At 37.1% G+C, this 19,796-nt stretch overlaps 1 protein-coding gene across 1 annotated transcript; it reads left to right on the forward strand.

The window, feature by feature from the left end:
* Nucleotides 1–7,886: 7,886 nt before the first annotated feature.
* TDO2 (tryptophan 2,3-dioxygenase) lies at nucleotides 7,887–19,745 on the forward strand. The gene is made up of 12 exons (XM_065693347.1): nucleotides 7,887–7,992; nucleotides 8,356–8,461; nucleotides 9,923–10,013; nucleotides 10,787–10,857; nucleotides 12,601–12,728; nucleotides 13,610–13,796; nucleotides 15,118–15,225; nucleotides 16,124–16,235; nucleotides 16,351–16,408; nucleotides 16,913–16,992; nucleotides 17,710–17,800; nucleotides 18,947–19,745. The coding sequence occupies exons 1-12, from the start codon at nucleotides 7,958–7,960 to the stop codon at nucleotides 19,098–19,100; spliced, it is 1,221 nt and encodes a 406-aa protein (XP_065549419.1). The 5' UTR covers nucleotides 7,887–7,957; the 3' UTR covers nucleotides 19,101–19,745.
* Nucleotides 19,746–19,796: the final 51 nt, after the last annotated feature.

Below are 19,796 nucleotides of genomic sequence, written 5' to 3' on the forward strand. Positions count from 1 at the left end.
TGCTGCAGCCAGCATAACTACACGGCTATTTGCTGAGACAAAGAGATAGTGTGTTTCCGATAAAGTTATTTCTTTATAGTCTTGTTGCAGCAAAATGTCTCATAGGAATTCTTGGGGGCTGCTGAGAGAAATTACATACATACAAGCACAAATATGTGTTCAGTGCATATTTAGCTTTCATTGGACATTTTTTCCCCAGAATGTTAAAGTGTTTACTTCCAATTTACGTTTCACTGCATGAGGCTCTGCAAGTGCTTTAGCAACGTTAATGCTTCTTATAATGTTTTGCTTAGCTCTCTTTTTTTAGTAGAAACTTCTCAATTATTACCTTCTTTTAAGTCAGATCAAGGAATGCATTTGCTATTATAGCAGACAGCAAATATACTCAATTTATACAAAATATACTAGCAAGAAAAGGAAAAAGCAGGCAAAAAAGTGACCATCATCTGGACTGTTTTAATGTATTGTTATTGCTATTTCATGGCAAATGAAAAGCTGGCATATGTGAAACATGGTAACTAATTATACATGCAAGAATCTGTCTTGCTCCTTCCTTCAAAGCAGGTATGCCAGTGGATTCAGAAATGGGGGAAAGGGGATGTAGAAAAGGGCCTCATAGATAGTTAGAGGTGGGGACTCATTGGGTCTGTCTCTGCATCAAGGCAGAATCAGCTAGGACTGGAGAAATTATAAGCTCTCCTCAATTTTTTGTAGTGCTCTACAGATACAAGAGATGTCTTTATATTTTATTTTCTGGTGTTTGTGTTGCCAGAATTTAAACTGCTTACTCCTTTTCTCATTCCCTCATATAAGGAAAATTTCTATTACTCTTCCCTTTGAAGGAAAGGTATTTATCACTTTTGCCCCACAATCCTCTCTTAGTTATAAGGTCATGTATAATTCTTTCCATCTCTCTTAATGGGCCATATTTTGTACATTAATTTGTTGTTCTTGCTATCATTTCCTGAGCCAATTCCAAGTGGTCTTCATGCTTCTTGAAGAGTGGTACCCAGTACATAATACAACAGATTATATGGAATGGAAGGATTCCATGCCATATAGAAAGTTTCCATTTAAAATTTTCAGTATAAAATTTGCTCTTTTCACAGTTTTGCCTGTTGTTGCTTAAACGTGTTATTTTTGAATAACTGAAAAATCCAGGTGATTTCTAAAGAATTTTTTATTTGCTAGTTTGGTTATCACAGCCAACGTTCAAACATGCTACTCTTTGCATTACTGAAGCCGCACATTATCTATTTCAGTGCATTAAGATAGTTCTGAATTCCAGCCCCCATCTAACAGCATGCTATTCACCTTCCAGGCTGTTCATTTTTCAATTTAAGTAGTGTCCAACCTATTCCATCACACAAGTCATTAATGATAATACTGAATAGGATGAGATTAGCAAATTTTTATTAGTGTTTGTCCTAAACCAGCCCTCTGAACTCCCTAGCTGGCTGTACCATGGAGCAGACAGTAGTACTAGTTGAGCCATGGAGGCAAGGGTGTAGCTTATGGCTCCAGATTTTGACTTCACTGTACCTGACATAACCAGGATTCAGTTTAGGAGAGGAAAACCAACAGCTTTCCTGTACTAAAGAATTGTACCTTGCAATGTGTGGCTGCAAGGCATTAAAAAAGGATAGGTTTGCCTTCGAACAACTCTGTGGCATGTATTGAAGACATGTGTTTTTTCCTAAGTTTATAGTTTTGGCTGATATTAACACATTACATACACGAAAGGAGGAAGTTTTGGCAAAACGGTGAAAGAACATTTTCTGCATACTTGGAAAATAATTACCAGTCAAAATGTGAGAAAGATAAATTGTTCCTCTGAGACAATTCAGAGAGCAGCCTGCTTCATTGTCAGAGCACATCTTGGAGGCAAGCCGTGAAAGCACAGTCAGCATGAGTGCTGTTTGTCATATTTAGAAAATAGAGGTGTTGGATGACCTGGTGGTAATCTAGGAAGAGTTCCTTTTTGAGCACATCTTGGGACGGGAGATTTGGTACCAGCATTAACAGGGTCAGCTACTGTGCAATGTGAAAGAAATCCTGCTGCATTCCGCTGAGCCACAAATGATAGACAGTGGGGTAAGGGTATTTTGCTGGGATGTGTGAAACATAAATGGAAGTTAAAGGTACGGTGGGAAGTGATGACAGATTTCTTTGTGTTTAAGTAGGAAAAAATACAATTAAAATAAAAACAAATTAAGATCCTTGCAGCGCTATCTCTTCTCTTTGTAGCTTGCAAGACCTTGAGCTCTGTTCCTCCCCCATGTACAAATGTCTGATTGGATTATTAATATTGCATCAACTTCAAGCTTGTTTGTTTTAGCCCTGAGTCACCAAGTTTTAGTTTTTCAAAACTGACTGTTAATTTCAAATGCTTGTTAAACAGCACGTCCAGTTTTGAAAATCACAGAGCACTCACTTGTGCAAAGGACATGTTTTGGTGCCAAATTTATCTTCCTTTCTTCTTGTTATGTGTCTTTATTCACCTGTCTATCTCTTGTTATTTTATTACACTGGCTGGGGAAGTAATTTTGGTTCAGTGCTTGTACAGCAGCCTACGCAGTGAGGGTCTGACTTATGCTGTGCAATTTGAGTTGTAGCTTTTCAACCAAAACATGCCAGTAGCTTCTGTACTGCATTTCACTATCATAGTTGTGTGTTTGGTGTCCAGACATTTTTAATGGCCATGATTTTATTGAACTAACAATGCTCACATCTATACATTGAACAGATATTTGCCTTTTGAATGCTTTATCTCAAAAATGTCACAACAGAATCTGCACAAGTGCAGAAGAGGGTGACTGGGACTATAAAGGCATAGCAATACATATTTGTCATAAGATCATAAGCCATGACTTAGTACCAAGCAGAAATGAAAATCACTTGATTACTTGGCAGAAAGTTTGAAACTAGCACAGGGAAATACTCTTTCATCTGATATGCACTTTAATTATGGAAGTTGTTGCTGTAGACTGTGGATTCACAGGAGGGTTATCAAGTGCAGGTCCTGGGCTATCAATATTGGAAAGTTAGATGGATATACCAGGGAAATTATCTCGTTGTAAGCTTGCTTTTTAGGTTTGTTTTAATTTTGTTTTTTGTTTGCTTTTAAATGTTTGATTGTTTGTTTTGTTCTAACACCTCTACCAAGAAATCTGCTACTTTCTAGTAGAAACTCCTCAGCATGGCATGAGCTACTAGGATCTTTTATCTAACTCACTGAAGCCACTGTTTTGTGGGTAGAAGTCATCTGTACTGGATAACTCCTAGTCTGTAATTCTGGGACGAGCATTGGGAAGCTCCAAGCGTCACTTGTTTGTAGCCAGGTCTCCAAGCAATTTGTTCAAGTTAATGAACACTGCAAAAACACATTGATCTGTGACGATTTTGTAATCAGAATGAGATTTTGAGCAGGAGAATTGGTGACACCATCCAAATCATGCCTCCATAAGTGATTTCATATGGGATAACTTGAGATTTGGCTTGGGTGAACAAGTCACTTCTAATTTAGTCACTTCTAATCTAACACTTGTTGGATTCATGACAATACATAGGGGGTCATTCCTACTTACCTGTCCTCATCAGACTAATGTTTTAGACATAAAGCCCCACACAATAAGACCATGCAGACTCTTGACTCCACCTGTATCTACAAAATATGCTACTAGCTACCTCCACCTTTCATCAAGCCTTGCCTTGGCCAGGCTAGAAGGAGGCTTCAGTTTTGCATGTATGAATGAATCACTTCTCTCTATGTAAGTTCAGTTTGTCTCCACACTGCAACCCTATTGCAGCTGAGCGAAGGTAGCTCAGCCACCCCATGTCCACCTGGTTAAGGGGAGGTAAACAGAAAGGGAAGGAGGGTGGATTAAGAAGGGTGCTTAACAGTTCCCATGCTGGCCATGAAGGCCACAACAGTTCATTTGAAGGCCCCAAAGTGCAGTTCTGCTAAGCTGTGGGGTTTTTTCTGCTGTTTGTTTGTCTGGTATTTGGCCCAGTCATGAAACAGAGCATTCTCACTGTCTGCTGAAGGTTAGAATTCTCTTGATAGGTTTCTGGGATGAGCAGAAGTCTTTCTGACTTTCATGCTTTAAAAGTAAATAAGCAAATACCTAAATAAAAGCTCAAGGCCACATACTCTCCTGGTCTTCATGGCTTTGCTCAGCCATTCACAGCACGAACAGCAAGCTGTGTGTGTGTTCATGCTGAACAGTCAGAATCACATCTGCTTCTATATGATTCTGAGTGTTCAGCATGAGGAAGGGAAATGATGGTGCATTTTGAAAAAAAAAAGTAATACTATCAATTAAAATGAAGGTCGTGTTTTGCTTTCAGATGTATTCACACGGAAGAGCTTTTTGCATCAAGACTCATTTATGGTAATGCTAGTATAAAGAGATGGCAAAGCAGCTGTAAAATCTCTGTCAGGGCACAAAGGCTTCTCTCAAAAATCAGGTCCCTACACTGAGTCCAAATTTGAGCAGCATGGCAGAAGCAGATTTATTTCTAAGGGTGTCACAGCCATGCCAGATTTTAAGGCTCTGAGCTGACCCAAACCTGAAGGCTCTTTTAATCTGCATTGTCATCCACACTGCTAACAGGCAGTTTCATGATTTTGTAGTTCAAGTCACTTTTTAAACATTTTTTTTTAGTACCAAGTTCATTACAGACTTGTGAAGCCTTACCGAGATCAGGTGGAGGCTGCCAGTAAGATGAATGAATGATAGTTGTGTATTGTCTGGTTTTATTTCAGGGGTTTTCAAGTCCTCACTAAGACCTTTTCTTCCACTGATCTTGGATAGTTTGAGATCTGTTGTAGCTGGGGCATAGAGAGCAGAACTCAGCTAGTGTGAGATTAAATTTCCCTGAATGGTCTCCAGGATGATATTATCCATAATATCACCCAGCTGTTGAGGAAACGGTCAGTTTGCCCTGGCTAGATAAGTGATGCAGGTAGGAATTATAAGCTTTAATTCCCATACTTGTTTTTGCTTCTCTCTATAAGACGTGAATCTGGTGGTCTCATTTGGTTCGCTTGTTTTTGAGGTGAGGCAGGGATAGGTAAGGCTTTTGTTCAACAAATTAGCATGAAGCCACTCCCAACATTTCTAGTTTTCAAAGGGAAACATGTACTGTTAAATTACCGTTAAATTCTGCAGTGCAGTATCAGATCATACTGATTGAACTTATGTACATTTTAGATTGAACATTTATTTCAGTTGAGGTTACATATGAGAGAGAAAAGAGCAAATTATTTCTGGTTTGTGTGCAAAATCAGAGAGTGACTATATTTTGCCTGGTAAACATAGATGCGCATTTAATGCACAGAATATAGTCTGATATTCATTATACAAATATATGCAAAGTATAAAGTATATATTTTAGAAGCTAAAAACATTTTAAAACAAATTTACTAGGTAGCCTTTTTTCTTCAACATATATTTGGGTTTTGCTTTCCATAAAAACCCAGAGCTTGAGCTTCCCATCTTCATTCTGAATTGCATATGAAAGTAATAGCTAGCTTACTTTTAATTATCTCTGCCATAAAAAGGAATTATTAAATTGTTGGGGCTTTTCTAGGACCTGAGTGAATATTTGGTGTTTCATGTATTGTCAGCACTGCAAAAAATATTTTTGTTTCTTATTTTAAATCAAAGCATGATGTTGTACAAACATCGTTAGAGGAATGTATTTACGGCCTAAGTGTGGGCTTGAAACAAACTGTTCATGTTTCTTTCCCCAATGTCTTTGCAGTTTTCTGATGGTTTGGAGAATCATATTTTATAATCCCCTCATGTATACCTTAAGGTTCTTGGTTGCTAGTGAATTACAAGAGACACTGATGGAAAACAGATGTTGGTAAGGACTCCGGCACACTTGGGAATGTTTTCTCTGAAGGAGGATCCTAGGGATAGCAAGGCTTTCTAACTGCATCAGCTCAAGAGGGTTGAACTGGAGAAAATGAACATGGTCATCGATCAAGAGTGATGAGATATGAATGCGGATGGATTTGGATTGTCGAGTTTCACAAGGGTTACTAGGCTGGTGGTTTTTTGGATGGAGGCGCTTTGGGACCAATCAGCTATCACACACCTAACCAGAGTTTGGACATGTTGGAAATACTGGAAATAACTTTCTGAATTGTTGTAGTCTGGCTGATCTGATTGACTGAAGCTCGTCTGCTGCGGAATCAGAGGGAAGAGTATAGTGCTTGGTTCAGACAGTATCCTCAACTAGATTTTGAGGGAATTTGGTAACCCTGAACCAATTGAGTATAGTGTTACTTCCCAAATAGGGAGTTAATGTTTTGTTAAGCACAGAGTTTAAAAGGTCTCTGATATTTCAAAGTCCTTTGCTTGCTGGGTAGACAATGTAAAGGTTGCATTTCAGAGACCATTGCTCTGGAAGTTTATTATTCTCTGTGTCCCACAGAAGAAACTAAAACTCCACAGGAAAATGGATGATAACTTCTTTGGTGAGGTTAAGAGTCTGTTTTTCAGCTACCCTTATTTTTACTAGGTTCACACTCTTTCTTTGCTTGTGCCATGAGAAAAGGTAACAGAAATTCTGATTTCACTGTGGAAGCTCAGATTGGATGTTTCAGGTGAAGGTGTATAGAAATGACAAGGTAAACATTACTTGTCCATGTCTTTGATGTCTGTGCATGTGGGAAGTACCAGCATGTACATCAAGCTTCTTGAGTGCAAATGGGATGGTGAAAAGCACAGTTTTCAACATCTATTTCTGATGTGTGTGCCAGCGCACGGTCTTCATTTTCATCTCTACTCACCTGCATCCTGAGCAGATGTGTAGGTGTGTGTGGTGAGAGGATTATTTTCCTCTGACAAGTTTTATATCCTGAAGGAGGATCACCTTGACCTTGCTGATGGGTTGCCTCAGTGGTTTCCTACTTGTGGCTCAGCTTAGTTTTAAGCTAATATTTGTACAGCCTGACGTACGGCATCTGGCTGAGCAGGGTACACATACCATCACCCACATACTGCATATGACTCTTTTAATGAGCCAACACTCTGAAGTGACTAGAACTACTGAAACTGCCACAGTCACCACTAAGCAGAATAAGTCTTGCAGAGAGCAATGGTCTCGGGTCATGGGGGCCCTGCAGCTTTGTTTGCAGTAAAACTGAGCATTAACTTCTCTTCAGAGAAGGCTGGCAGGCAGGAAAGAAGTGCACACTGGTTATATGTTACCTCATTGTGTGTTAAGCTGATGAATAAATAGAATTGAGTAACATTTGTCAATAAGTGAAACTTTTGCATGAGGAAATGAAATCAAGAAATTGCCATGAGTTAAACAACTGGAAAACCAGCATGAAATGTACATGATTATTTTTAGTGCTTTTACTTAATCTGTGTGCATTTTTTGAAAGTATATGTATCAGTTGAAATCTCTTACAACCATTATTCAGTCTAACATTCTACTTCCTCTTCCCTTTCCTTTTCCATTTTTTACTTTTTAAACTTAAAAGTACCTTAATACCTTGATACAAGGGTCTGCAATTAAAAACTTACTTTAACTATTCCTGCATTTATTAAATATTGCCTTTTTCTCACATACGCACCTCTCATTAACTTATCCCAAACACCAGCCTTAATCTTCAAAGAAGCAACTGGTGGAAAATGTGCAGTAAAAAGTACCTAAAGCATGTGCCACAGGACAAAGCAAGTATACCAGGCATTCCTGGTTTGACTGGTTGAAAAAAATCCAAACCAAACCTGGAAAGCCAACAACACATCAACTTACCGACCTTTGTGTTGTGATAGTATCTGGAATTACTGAATAGCTGGGATAGGCTGAGGAGAGTTTAGGGGCTGGCTTAGGCAGTGAGGTAAGGTTACATATAAGGCAGCTGCTGTGATTTGGGAACACTAACGGAGTACGTTTACCAGTGCGCAGCTCAGCAAGTTTGGATCCTGGAATCATGAGCGGGTGCCCCTTCGCAGGGAACAGTTACCTGTGAGTCCCTCATCCCTGTGTTTTGCTCATAACATCAGTTCAAACAGTAGAATGTTGATGTAAAATATGAAAACTCGGAGAGAAATTAATGACTGTCAACAAATTGACAACTGTAGCTACCGCTAAAGAAAAAGAGATTGCACAAGGTTGTCCGAACAATTGTTATTTAATGAAGTAGATGTAATACTACCAGCTGGTAGTGTGACAAGAGGTACTTCAGGCGTACTGGTTTTTGCCTGCTTTAGTGGCTTGGTTTCTCAAAACAAAGCATTTGAACTGTAGATACATCTGTTAGTAAAGAGGCAGGTATATTGACAGCTCTTTAATTAAATAGTTTACATATTTACTTAATTTTCTTCTTAGATTTAATTTAAACAAACTGTCTTTGGAAGATGAAAAAGATGACAAATCACAAGAAGGAATAAATAAAGCCAGCAAACGTGGACTTGTCTATGGAGAATACCTACAAGTAAGTTTTTCATGTTTACTGCCCTGGTCGCTCTTAAGACTTGAGCCAGGATGTGTGACTGATGCTTCTCCCACCAGTCACATGCTGTGATAGGTCTACAAGTGCCCTTCATCTGGCTGTCTCTATGTGCAGCCATGGGCACAGGTGACTTTCTCAACTGGGATGGGGCCAGTGGACTGGGTATGGCTTCTGAAACTGCAGGGAACCTGGATATTTTTTGCCGGGTGAAGGGAGTGGTGTAGGGAATTACTTACATTGGTAAGCCTAAACTGTGAAGTGGTGACCACGAAAGTCTTTCTTTGGTCTGACAACCACCACCTGGCAATTTTTCCATATCAGCAGGCTGTGTGCAACTTTCCCGAATTATTGTGTGAAAGCCCAGAACATTTGGCTGGAAAGTATATTGCAGAAATCAAGGGGGTAGGATGATGACTGGGACACACACACAAAAAACCCAACCAACCAAAACCAAAAAAACCCAAAACCCAACCAAACAAAAAAATGCTACAACTGGAAGTAATTAAGAAATAAGTAAAAATGAAATGTTGTAAGTAATAAAAGAATATGGAGTGGGATTTTTTTTAGTGACAGTGTGAACTAAGTGGAATTACTCTGTGCTTGTGAACAGAAGATTGATTTGCTGACATATGATATGGAATCTTGCAAAGATTTCTTTTAAAGCACCTATGATTAGATTGTAAACTTGACTCAGTAAAAAAAATTAGTAATGCCAGTAATGAAACAACTAATAGAGCCTCAAGTCAGAGCTCTTGTGCAGATTATTGCATGATTACACAGAATTTTAGTATAGGAACTCTGTTTTCAGGGAACATGACAGCATAGATTTTAAGGCTTGGAAGACAAGTTGGATATTTTATCATTTTTCATAATTAAAAATATCCTTAAAATGATTTTTCAAACTTTATTATTTGATGTATCTAAATGTTCCATTTTAGGCAAGATTTTTTTAAAAAGTGCCACCTGAGACCATTTAGTTTAACTTCTCATACCTCATAGCAGCCTTCCAGTATCTGAAGGGGGCCTACAAGGTTCCTAGAGAGGGACTCTCCATCAGAGATTGTAGTGATAGGCCAAGAGTTATTGGATCCAAACTTAGGGGAAGTTCAGGTTAGATATAAGGAAGAAGTTCTTTACTGTGAGGGTGGTGAGGCACTGGAATGGGTTGCCCAAGGAAGTTGTGAATGCTCCATCCCTGGCAGCATTCAAGGCTAGGCAGGACAGAGCCCCTTGGGCAACATGGTTTAGTGTGAGGTGTCCCTGTCCATAGCAGGGGGGTTGGAACTAGATGATCTTGAGGTCCTTTCCAACCCTAACTATTCTATGATTCTATGAGTCCGATGTATATTTGATATCCTTAAATATTAGCTCTACACAGTAGAATTACTGTTGCTAATAGCAGCATTGAGAGCTTGACAGAAGTCTTATCTTTCTTTTTTTAAGCTGAACAAAATCTTGAACGCTCAAGAGCTTCAGAGTGAGAAGAAAGGAAAGCAAATCCATGATGAGCATCTTTTCATTGTAACACATCAAGGTAAGTGGTTGGAAGGATTTCATTGCTGGTGGTTGACCAAAATGGAATACACAGTTTGTTTTCATCTGAGACACAATCAATACAATTGCTCTGTATATGTCCCTATATAGTTTGTAAGGCTGTAATCAACTCTATGCTTATGAAGCCATAAGTATAATCTTTAGTTTGGGTAAACCACAATTTGAATGATTCTGTTTCTAGAGAAATTAAGGTAGCAAAATTCATTCATCATCTGAGTAATAGGCTTCTATGGAGTTTATTGTAGGCAAATTTGTGTGTTGGCTTATGCCTTCTCCGAAACTTCAATTCAGTTCTAACCATCTGGAGTCTGTTTAGAAGCCAGCACACTGATTAGGTGCTCCCTGTTAATATCCGTGTGTTTTGCAGGCACTCACCTAATGCTATTTTCCTGTTAGTAACAGAAAACGTGTAGGCGACATAAAGATTGTAAGCAGCTCTGGAGTTCACTTTTATTGGATCAGATCTAGATTTTCTCTTTCCTCCTTTTGTAATAAGCATCCTGTACATCAAATATCTAAAGTGTAAAAGACACTTTAGAAATCCTGTTGACATTTTCAATGCTAGATTGTTTCCTGTAATAGTTTAGGTAAAGGACAGCATACTGTAACAGGTAATACATTTATGTATCAGCACCTTTTTGTACACCAGCAGTGTAAATGTAGGCTATTCATTTCAAATCAAAATGTAAGATGTTATGAAGAAAAAGCAAAATAATGTTGAAGTTAATGCTAATGATGCCATTCTCTTTGCAGCTTATGAACTTTGGTTTAAGCAGATTCTGTGGGAAATGGACTCCGTGCGGGTTATCTTTCAAAATGGCCACGTAAGTTAAAGGCAAATATTAATTCTGGGAAAATGCAGCCCTCTCTTTCTCTTGCCTCCTGCCTTTCAGACTGATAGATTTGGGTTTACTAAAGCAACATGTGCTCTTTTGAAAAACAGCATGACAAACACCCCAATGAAATTTAGCAGAGTGGCTCTTAGATCCTGATAGAACAGGTGTTTGATCAGCAAAACCTTATTTCCTCCTGGAGTCTGCCTTTTGCACACATCAATCTCGAAGACCAATTTCATTGGCCAGAATGCTCTTATACTCTCCTACTAGTACTGGATAACAGCAGAAACAACTTGAGAATAATCTACTGCAGAAAAGGCACGCTCAGAGGCAAAACTGAAAACCAGAGGGCTCCCAGGTATTTTTATGCTGAAATGTAATTTCTGTCTTTGTTCAGTTTTTTTGGTGTCTACGCACTTTATCCTTCCATCCAATATCTGCTATACAAAAGAAAAACTCTTTTCGGTAGTAGTATATTTTAATTCTATCAGAAAAGCAATGATAAAAATTACAGCATACAATTTTATGAGAATTTCTGAAAATTACAAATATAACAGGAATATTTTGAACACTACTAAACATATTTCCAAAGCTACACACACCTCATAATAATAGATAACAAAGGAAAAGTCCTGCCTGATACTACATTCACAAACAGGCTGACTGCATGTAATTTGAGAAATACCTTAAATAACATCACAAGCATGTGTATACAAAGAAAATTTGAAACTAGACGTGACTGAAAGAAGGAGCATTTTTATCATAATGTCCAATGAAACTGTTCTCGGTTGTCCTCCATGTTCATAGTTTTGTTGGCTTTTTAGCTGAATATTGTATCAAATTATAACTGACAAAACCCAGTTCTTAAGCAGAATAATTTTTCATTATTTATTTGTTTTAAAAACAAAAGTTTGTTTACAATCAGAATTTGAAATGTCAATGCTAAGGTTAAGTACGCAGCCAGGCGATTAAGGAAATGCTTATCATCTTTCATTTTTGTAGCTTGGTATTTTCTGGTCGCATGCCCAGGGTATAGAGAGAAGTTTAATCCCATTGAAACTAATAGGAATTTTAGCAGACTCCCCTTCAGGCAAAGTGTTCAACCTAGCCAGAAGAGAGCTTCTGTGTTTTCCATTTAATATTTTATATTCCCCACCAGATGCAGCCATCTCTGTTTTCCTCTGCTTGCTAATGCATGTCTCTAATGAATATCTTTTTAGATGTGCTCTCCCGATGTACCTCCGAGATTATTCTGCCTCTCAACTTTTAAGTACTTTCCACATCTGCCTTATGATTTGTTCCTTCACAATAATAGAAATGATTGTAGAAGTAATTATAATAGAAAGCGTGATTTTATTTTATCATGTACCAATAGAACTGGATTTTAGTAATTGGAAATGTTCATGACATAAATTATTTCAGTCTACAGTTTAATTTCTTGTGGTGACTTCTATCTCAGTCAAAAAGGTAGAAAAGAAAAAAACAAACTATATGTTTGGCATAGTTGTAACATCAGTCTGAGAAAAACATTGCAATCTTTGAAAATTATAGCTTCAGGTTTCAGTTAAAAATAGGACTCTCGATTCAAGATGAGATCCTGCTGCTATGAATTTCACATAGAAAAGACTTGGGAACTATAGTGCTATACAACAGTGAAAAGACCTGAAATAAACAGGTAGGCTATGAAGAGAATACCGCTCTGTCTGATTATGATATTTATGTTTTCTACAGGTAAGAGATGAGAGGAACATGCTGAAGGTTATTACTAGAATAAATAGAATTTCAATGATTCTGAAATTACTTGTGGAACAGTTCTCAGTTTTGGAAACTATGACTGCATTGGACTTCTTCGATTTCAGGTAAATACTTAATATTTCTCCATAGTAATCCATGAACTGATAATTCCCATTCTGAGAGGTCATGGTAAATTCTTAATGTTCCTTAGCTAAAAAGCACACAAAACTACAGTTTTGCTGTTCTTGGAAAATGTAAACTGGCTGTATCACCCAGCACACTATAGCACGGGCAATCTATGGGCTAATTGTCTGTTTTGATGCATTCTTGCTTCTGCTTTTCAGCCACATACTGTCATTTGATAAGCAAACATAAGATCAAATCTATGATCTGCTTCTGCCAGATCTCATACTTGCAATGCACAGTACGTTACAATTTAGCACTGTGGGATTTCAGATTACTTTTATTAATTGCTGTTTCAGCATGGTCACACAATTTAACTCTGAAAGAATCCTGTTAATGAAACAAAATGCAGCAAATATTCTTCTGAACGTTAGTCTGTTGTGTACATAGCAATTATTCTGTATAACAAGCCTATTTAAAATGCATTCATTGGCACTTTAATGATGTGAAAATTTCTCTAGTAGTCATTTGTGGTGAAGCTACTTATTCTGTCTGGAAAAGAAATTATGTTCACTAATGTTTTCTCCTCTACATCGCACACACAAAGCTGCCAATTTAAAACACAGTACAAACATAAGTGTGTCTATTTAGCTGTGTATGCATGAACAATATATATACCAAATTAGAATATGTTATACATGCATTGTAGTTGCATTATAAAATAGGTTGGTTTTCACTTAATTGAAATAATATAAAAATGCTCAGATAACTATTCAATATTCTTCAAATGCAAAGTATGTATTTTTGTTTTGTTGATATATATTCTCTCTTTTTTTGTATAATATCCTCTCTTTTTGTATCTTCTTTTCTTCTGTTCCCCAAGATACTACCTAAGCCCAGCCTCAGGTTTTCAGAGCCTGCAGTTCCGCTTGCTAGAGAACAAAATTGGTGTTCCTCAAAGTCTGAGAGTCCCCTATAACAGAAGGCATTACCGTGATAACTTCAAGGGACAGGATTATGAGCTACTGCTTCAATCAGAGCAAGAACCAACACTACTGCAACTTGTGGAGGTAACAACATCTGTCTTAGCCTTCCTTTTTTTCACCCCCATCTCCCAACAATGTCCTTCATTGGTGCCAGTGACAAATTCCTCTTTCTTGAGAGAAGCAAGCATGCTGGCAATTTCCCAGTCAGTTTTTTTTGGATTCTTACCAAATTTTATATGAAAGAGAGTTAGTCGTTAGTAAACCAACCGATTTTTCACAGCATTTCCTCTTGTCTGAAAAGTCTGATTCTTAAACTAGTAAATTGCATTGTGGAAGTATGAGCTAAGAATATAAGTGTACTGTTTCATTCACACCATAAACCCTTTTTAGAAAAAAGCTTTAAAAATATCTCCACTATTAGGAGTGGCTATTAGAGAGGTTAGAACAAGAAAAGGAAAAATAAAAACTCAGAATGGAAATGAGAAAAGACATTCAACAAATGTTTCATTATCACTTGCCTTGTTTTAATGACATTTGTCTCAGAGCTATCGATGACTCAGTAATTTCTTTCCTTGTCATTTTCATACACAAACTTACATAACGTTATAAAGAATAATGCAATATAAACCTCAATAAAAGCTTCCAATCTTATTAGCCCTAGCCCTTTGACTAATGGCACCTAATGCAGAATATATAAGAAATTCTCTAGCTTTCTTTTCGTTTGTCAAGACTTCCTGTTCTTGTATCTTTGAGATGAAGAGTGATCTCTAAAGAGAGTTTGACCTTAAAGGTTCCTAATTTTTCCCCTCCAAATTTCATTCCCATTACTAAAAGAAAATCAAACAGAAAGCTTTGTTAACTGCCAAGTAAATTTCTGTCTTGTATCATCACATATTATGGTGGAAGTTAATGACAAGACTGCTTGATCAATATTCAGCTTGTCTGACATGATAAAAACTGGTTGTATAGATAGTTCTACACCTTCTTTCTGAGATTTATTTTTACAGTTATCCTATATATGGGGAATAAGGTTGTTATTTTGTATCTATGAGGGAGCTGGTTTTAAAGATAGTGAGACAGCTTTTGTCTTCCAACACTAGTCACTTCACCTGGAACCCATCAGTGTGTTTTGCATGGCACCACTATGTAGGTATAAATCATCTACATGGATATGCTAACTGAAGCAATAAGCACCTCTATGGGATATTAAACCAGAACAACTGTAGCAGTATGATTTATGCTGCTGCAACTTGTGATTGTAAGGTAATGTACTTGCATTATTAATGTTTGAGTGCATTATTAATGTTTGAACACATTACTATTATTATTATTATTACTATTATTATTATTATTACTATTATTATTATTATTATTATTATTACTACTGTTGTTGTTATTATTAAAGGCATGGCTGGAAAGAACTCCAGGACTTGATGCTGAAGGATTTGATTTCTGGGGACAATTCGAAGTGAATGTTTTAAAAGGTCTAGAAGAGGAATTTACCTTGTTGCAGGTATGCAGTATACTCCTGATCTAGCTGTAAGCAAAGGCAGCGGGCAAAATGGCATCCTGACATAATTTTGTCTTTATGTTCATTTGCTTCACTTAATCTGCAAGAATTGGAAAAAATTGCATTTTTTTTTTTTTCTGGGAAATCTGAATAAGTTTGTAATTTGACATCTAAGTTTAAAGTATGTGATACATGTATGATTTTGATTGCAAAAGGAAAAGGATACTATCAATAGAAGGATTGTAATTGATTTTGCTGAAACTACAACTTCACCTTTAGTTGGTACTTGCATCTACAGTTGAGGGTAAACATGAAGTTTGAGGCCCTGAGTTGTGAGTATGGAGTGTCACTATAAACAGCCCATTTCTGTTTAACAGTATGTGGCAATTCGCTGCTATGGGATTGTTTGAATTACATTAGTGAATTAGCAAAAGAAAATCCCCAAAATACTGTAAGACCTGTAGCTTTAAGTAGATTTTTAATGGTAAAAAAAAAAGGCTTAACATAAGAATTAATCAATTTTCTACGAATTTCTGTTATCTAAACCTTTTTATTTACAGTTTTCTTACTCATAGCTGTTCAAGGTTGTCTTCTTTTTGCCTTGAAGATTAAGTGTTTTTAAGGCCTCTAGACCCAAATAAAAGTGATAAGCTGCCAGTTTTTTTGAACATTCATTCATCTGTATTGTGCTGATGAATATTTAATAGTATGTTTTGTCATAATTGTGTTTCTTAAAGGACAGCGACTGAGCGATTCATCTATGTTGTTTGAAAATATGGCTCTTTTTTGATGTGAACTTACAGAGTATTTATGATGAAAATAGCGGTTACATTATGGGTCATTCAAGCGCTTAATTTTCCCTAATGAATTCTAAAATCAGTTTTTGTTTTAAATGTCAAAGGCCAAACCAGAATCAGAAGAAAAAGATGATGAATTATCTGAATTCCAAAAACAGAAAGATGTATTACTTTCGTTGTTTGATGAAAAACGTCACGAACACCTGCTTAGTAAAGGTAGATTTCATTAATGTGCACTTTCAGGTTTTTTATACATGATCTACATAAACACATAACAGCATTAAATTTGCAGGAAAATCAGTAACATACTAAGGATGCTTGCATTTTGCAGGAGAAAGACGACTGTCTTATAAAGCACTGAAGGGCGCCCTAATGATCTACTTCTACAGGTAAATATAGAAAATGTATCATTAATACATACTGGCAGGAGGGGAGGTGAAGGTTGAGGACAGCAGCACAGATTTATTCAGGTTGGAAAAGGCCTTGGAAAGCAAGCTTGTACAACCCTACACAAAACCCAGCTTGAAGGTCATGTCAGGCTGCTCAGGGATGAGTCCAGTTGAGTTTTGAGTATCTTTTCAAGGATGTAGGTTGGCCTCTTTGGGCAGCTGGTCCGTGTCTATCCAGCTGCTGCTCCTCAGAGTGTAACTGGCAAATGCCTTGTTCAGACCATTCTACAAAGCATCCTAGGAAGAGTTATTTTCCAAGTATGAGGGGAAAAAGCAGATTCAGGTGCCTATGGCAGAATCATTTCTTAGAATATCTAGTGACATTTCAATACCAGTTTAGGAAAAATGTATATGTTATGTCATTATTATACACTGGTGAAGTCCTTCTTTGAAAAATACACCATATTGTAAGAGGTCCCGCTGTCTTTTCTTTCATTTTCCAAGGGAGGAGCCTCGTTTTCAGGTTCCCTTTCAGCTTCTTACTTCTCTTATGGATATCGATGTGCTCATGACCAAATGGAGATGTAAGTTCCACTGTTTGATTGTGATGCTCCCTTTTTTAGATGAAAGCAAACTGGTCTGTTTTACCCTCTTTTAGACAAGTTATACCCAGAGTTTTAGAACTGAAATGAGTTCATCCTTTAGGAATGACTGTTTTTTTTCATACTTCATGCAAGAGGAAAGATGAACAACTTCTTCTGTGATCGTTAGATATATAGGTATAGCTGTCACTTCTATGACATGCAGTTCTATTCAAGTGGCAGGTATATATTTTGTAATGTCTCCCAAAATGTGACCATGTCATTTCATCATAGAACCATAGAATTGTTTGGGTTGAAAGAGATGTTAAAGGTCATCTAGTTCCAATCTCCCTACCATGATCGGGAACACCTTTCACTAGACCAGGTTGCTCAAAGCCCTATCCAAACTCATGAAGACCTCATACACAAACATTCTTTCTGCTGCTTCTCTATCTACACATCCAGAAATTAATTAATTCTGTATTAACAGAGCACAATAATGTATAACAATTAGTGTATTCTTTCTATATTAACAATAATTTTATATTAGCTGACTGAAGAGTGGCAGAATTAACTCCTGCGTTGCTGAATACCTAGTAGTGTTACATTTATGTAAAGATCTCTGTAGAATCTTTAATATTTCAGTGATGCACCTTGATGTGACCCTTTATTGTATCTTAACATTGAACATACAGCCTGACTTTCTTTTATGTTACTTAGATAACCATGTCTGCATGGTTCACAGAATGATTGGCAGCAAGGCTGGCACTGGTGGCTCATCAGGCTACCAGTATTTGCGCTCAACAGTGAGGTAAGAATAATGTGATTCCCCCATCACCTGCAAAAATGCAGTTCAGATGTACTCTAATGCCAGGAGACAGATTTCAGGTAGCTCACTAGAGGATGGAGAGCTGTTGTTTCTTGTTTGGGACTCTAGCATTTCCTCCTGGTGGCTGTAACATTGTTTTTCAGGTTGACATATACAATTTTCAAGCCTTTTGGGGCAAAACCAACTCCTTTTTGCACATGCAAAGTGCTATGTATAATTCTCAGTCAAGGGATCTAGGCATTACTGTAACAGCAGCAATAATTAAACCTGCATTTTTCAGTTTGTGTGCAACTATTGATGCATAACTTCCTTTCTTAGCATGACCTCTAATTGTATAACATAAGGTACTTTAATTTAGGATTGAATATATTCAGAAAGCTGATAGTAATTAACACTCCCAAGCTGTGCAGGCGACAATCAGAAGTATGATTTCTTTTGCTGAAGCAGAAAAGGAACTTAGAAGGGATGTTCGGGGCCTGAGCACAGAACTCTCTGAATGGGTTGTCTTTTTTTACACAAATTAGAGAATTCAGCTAATTAGACAATTCAGTCCTTTTAGCTGCAACTATGTGTTGATAGTCTTGAACAGCATTATGTCAAAAAGCACAAACATCTTTAGAACATCTTCTAGGAGCACCTTCTTTGAGGTCTGATTTCATAGAGAAACCGTATGTAGCCAGTGACTGCTGTGTCTGCCTGTGGGCAACAGTTCCCATCACAACCATTGTAACATAGGGTTGAATGGACTTCAGATGGTTACATTGAATTTGAAGATTATAGGTTCACTGTCTTTTTTCAGCAAGTTTTCTCACTCTTCCTTGCTTTCAGGTTAACCTTCTTCCTAGGTATATTCTACTCTGTATCTACTATGAGAGTGGAGGTCTGGAGATTATAGCCTACACACTGCATTTTTAGGAGAAGAATGTAACTTAATGCAACCATGTTTCATTTTTAAGTCTGATCTGATATGCCTTATAAGCAGTTAGGGCTGTATTTCTACTCTAGAATACTGAAGAGGAGTTCAGAAATCTCATTAAATAATAGAGATAGAATGATTCCTGACAATTTTGATATTACGATCTTCCTTGCCAATACCACAGCATTAATTGTTCCGATTATTTTTTACAGTGACAGATACAAAGTGTTTGTGGATTTGTTCAATCTTTCAACATTTCTAGTGCCAAGACACTGGATACCAAAGATGAACCCAAGTATTCATAAATTCCTTTATACTGCAGAATACTGCGACAGCTCCTATTTTAGCAGTGATGACTCTGACTAGTCTGCCTCTCCAGACTGGCTGCTGTAAAGAACTTCAGGACCTTCACCTCCAGTGGTGCTGTCCCTCAAATGTAACGGCTACTCTCATAGAGTGTGAGCATGTAAATATGTATTTATGTATGATAGCTATGTGAATAGTATGATTGGCTTGTGGAAGAATCTTAATTTTTGTACAAAAAATAACCCATATTGAGTTAACCTATATTAAGACTAAAATGATACCCCAATTCAACTCAATGACAACTTACTTCTTCGTTGGCTTCTTAAAACCTAAAGCTGGATGTTTTTAAAACCTACAGCAAATTATACAGAATTACTATGATCATGTCTTATTTGTACATATTTTTGTATGTTTGCCTAATGGCTGTTACTAATTTACTTCTAGTAAATTAATGATTAGTCTCATCACCTTCACAAAAGTATTAGTTTCTGAGCTCTTGTGGAATTTCAAAAGGAATTTTGTGTTAAAGAGTTTCAAAAGCTAGATTTAAGAAAATAATTCCCAAATCCATGGAAACCCAAGCGTCTTGAAGTTTTACATACATCACGAATCATGTTCCTACCTGTTACAAGTGAATGTAGAAACACTGTTAAGAGTAGCAGATACACTTACTTTGCATTTCAAATAAAGTGATATTAAAGCTCACCTTCTGTTAATGCTTCTTTTAAAGCAAGAGTAAATTTCAAAAAAACAGTA

The sequence above is a fragment of the Lathamus discolor genome, chromosome 1 (genome assembly GCF_037157495.1).
Source record: "Lathamus discolor isolate bLatDis1 chromosome 1, bLatDis1.hap1, whole genome shotgun sequence".
Classification (NCBI taxonomy): domain Eukaryota; kingdom Metazoa; phylum Chordata; class Aves; order Psittaciformes; family Psittacidae; genus Lathamus; species Lathamus discolor.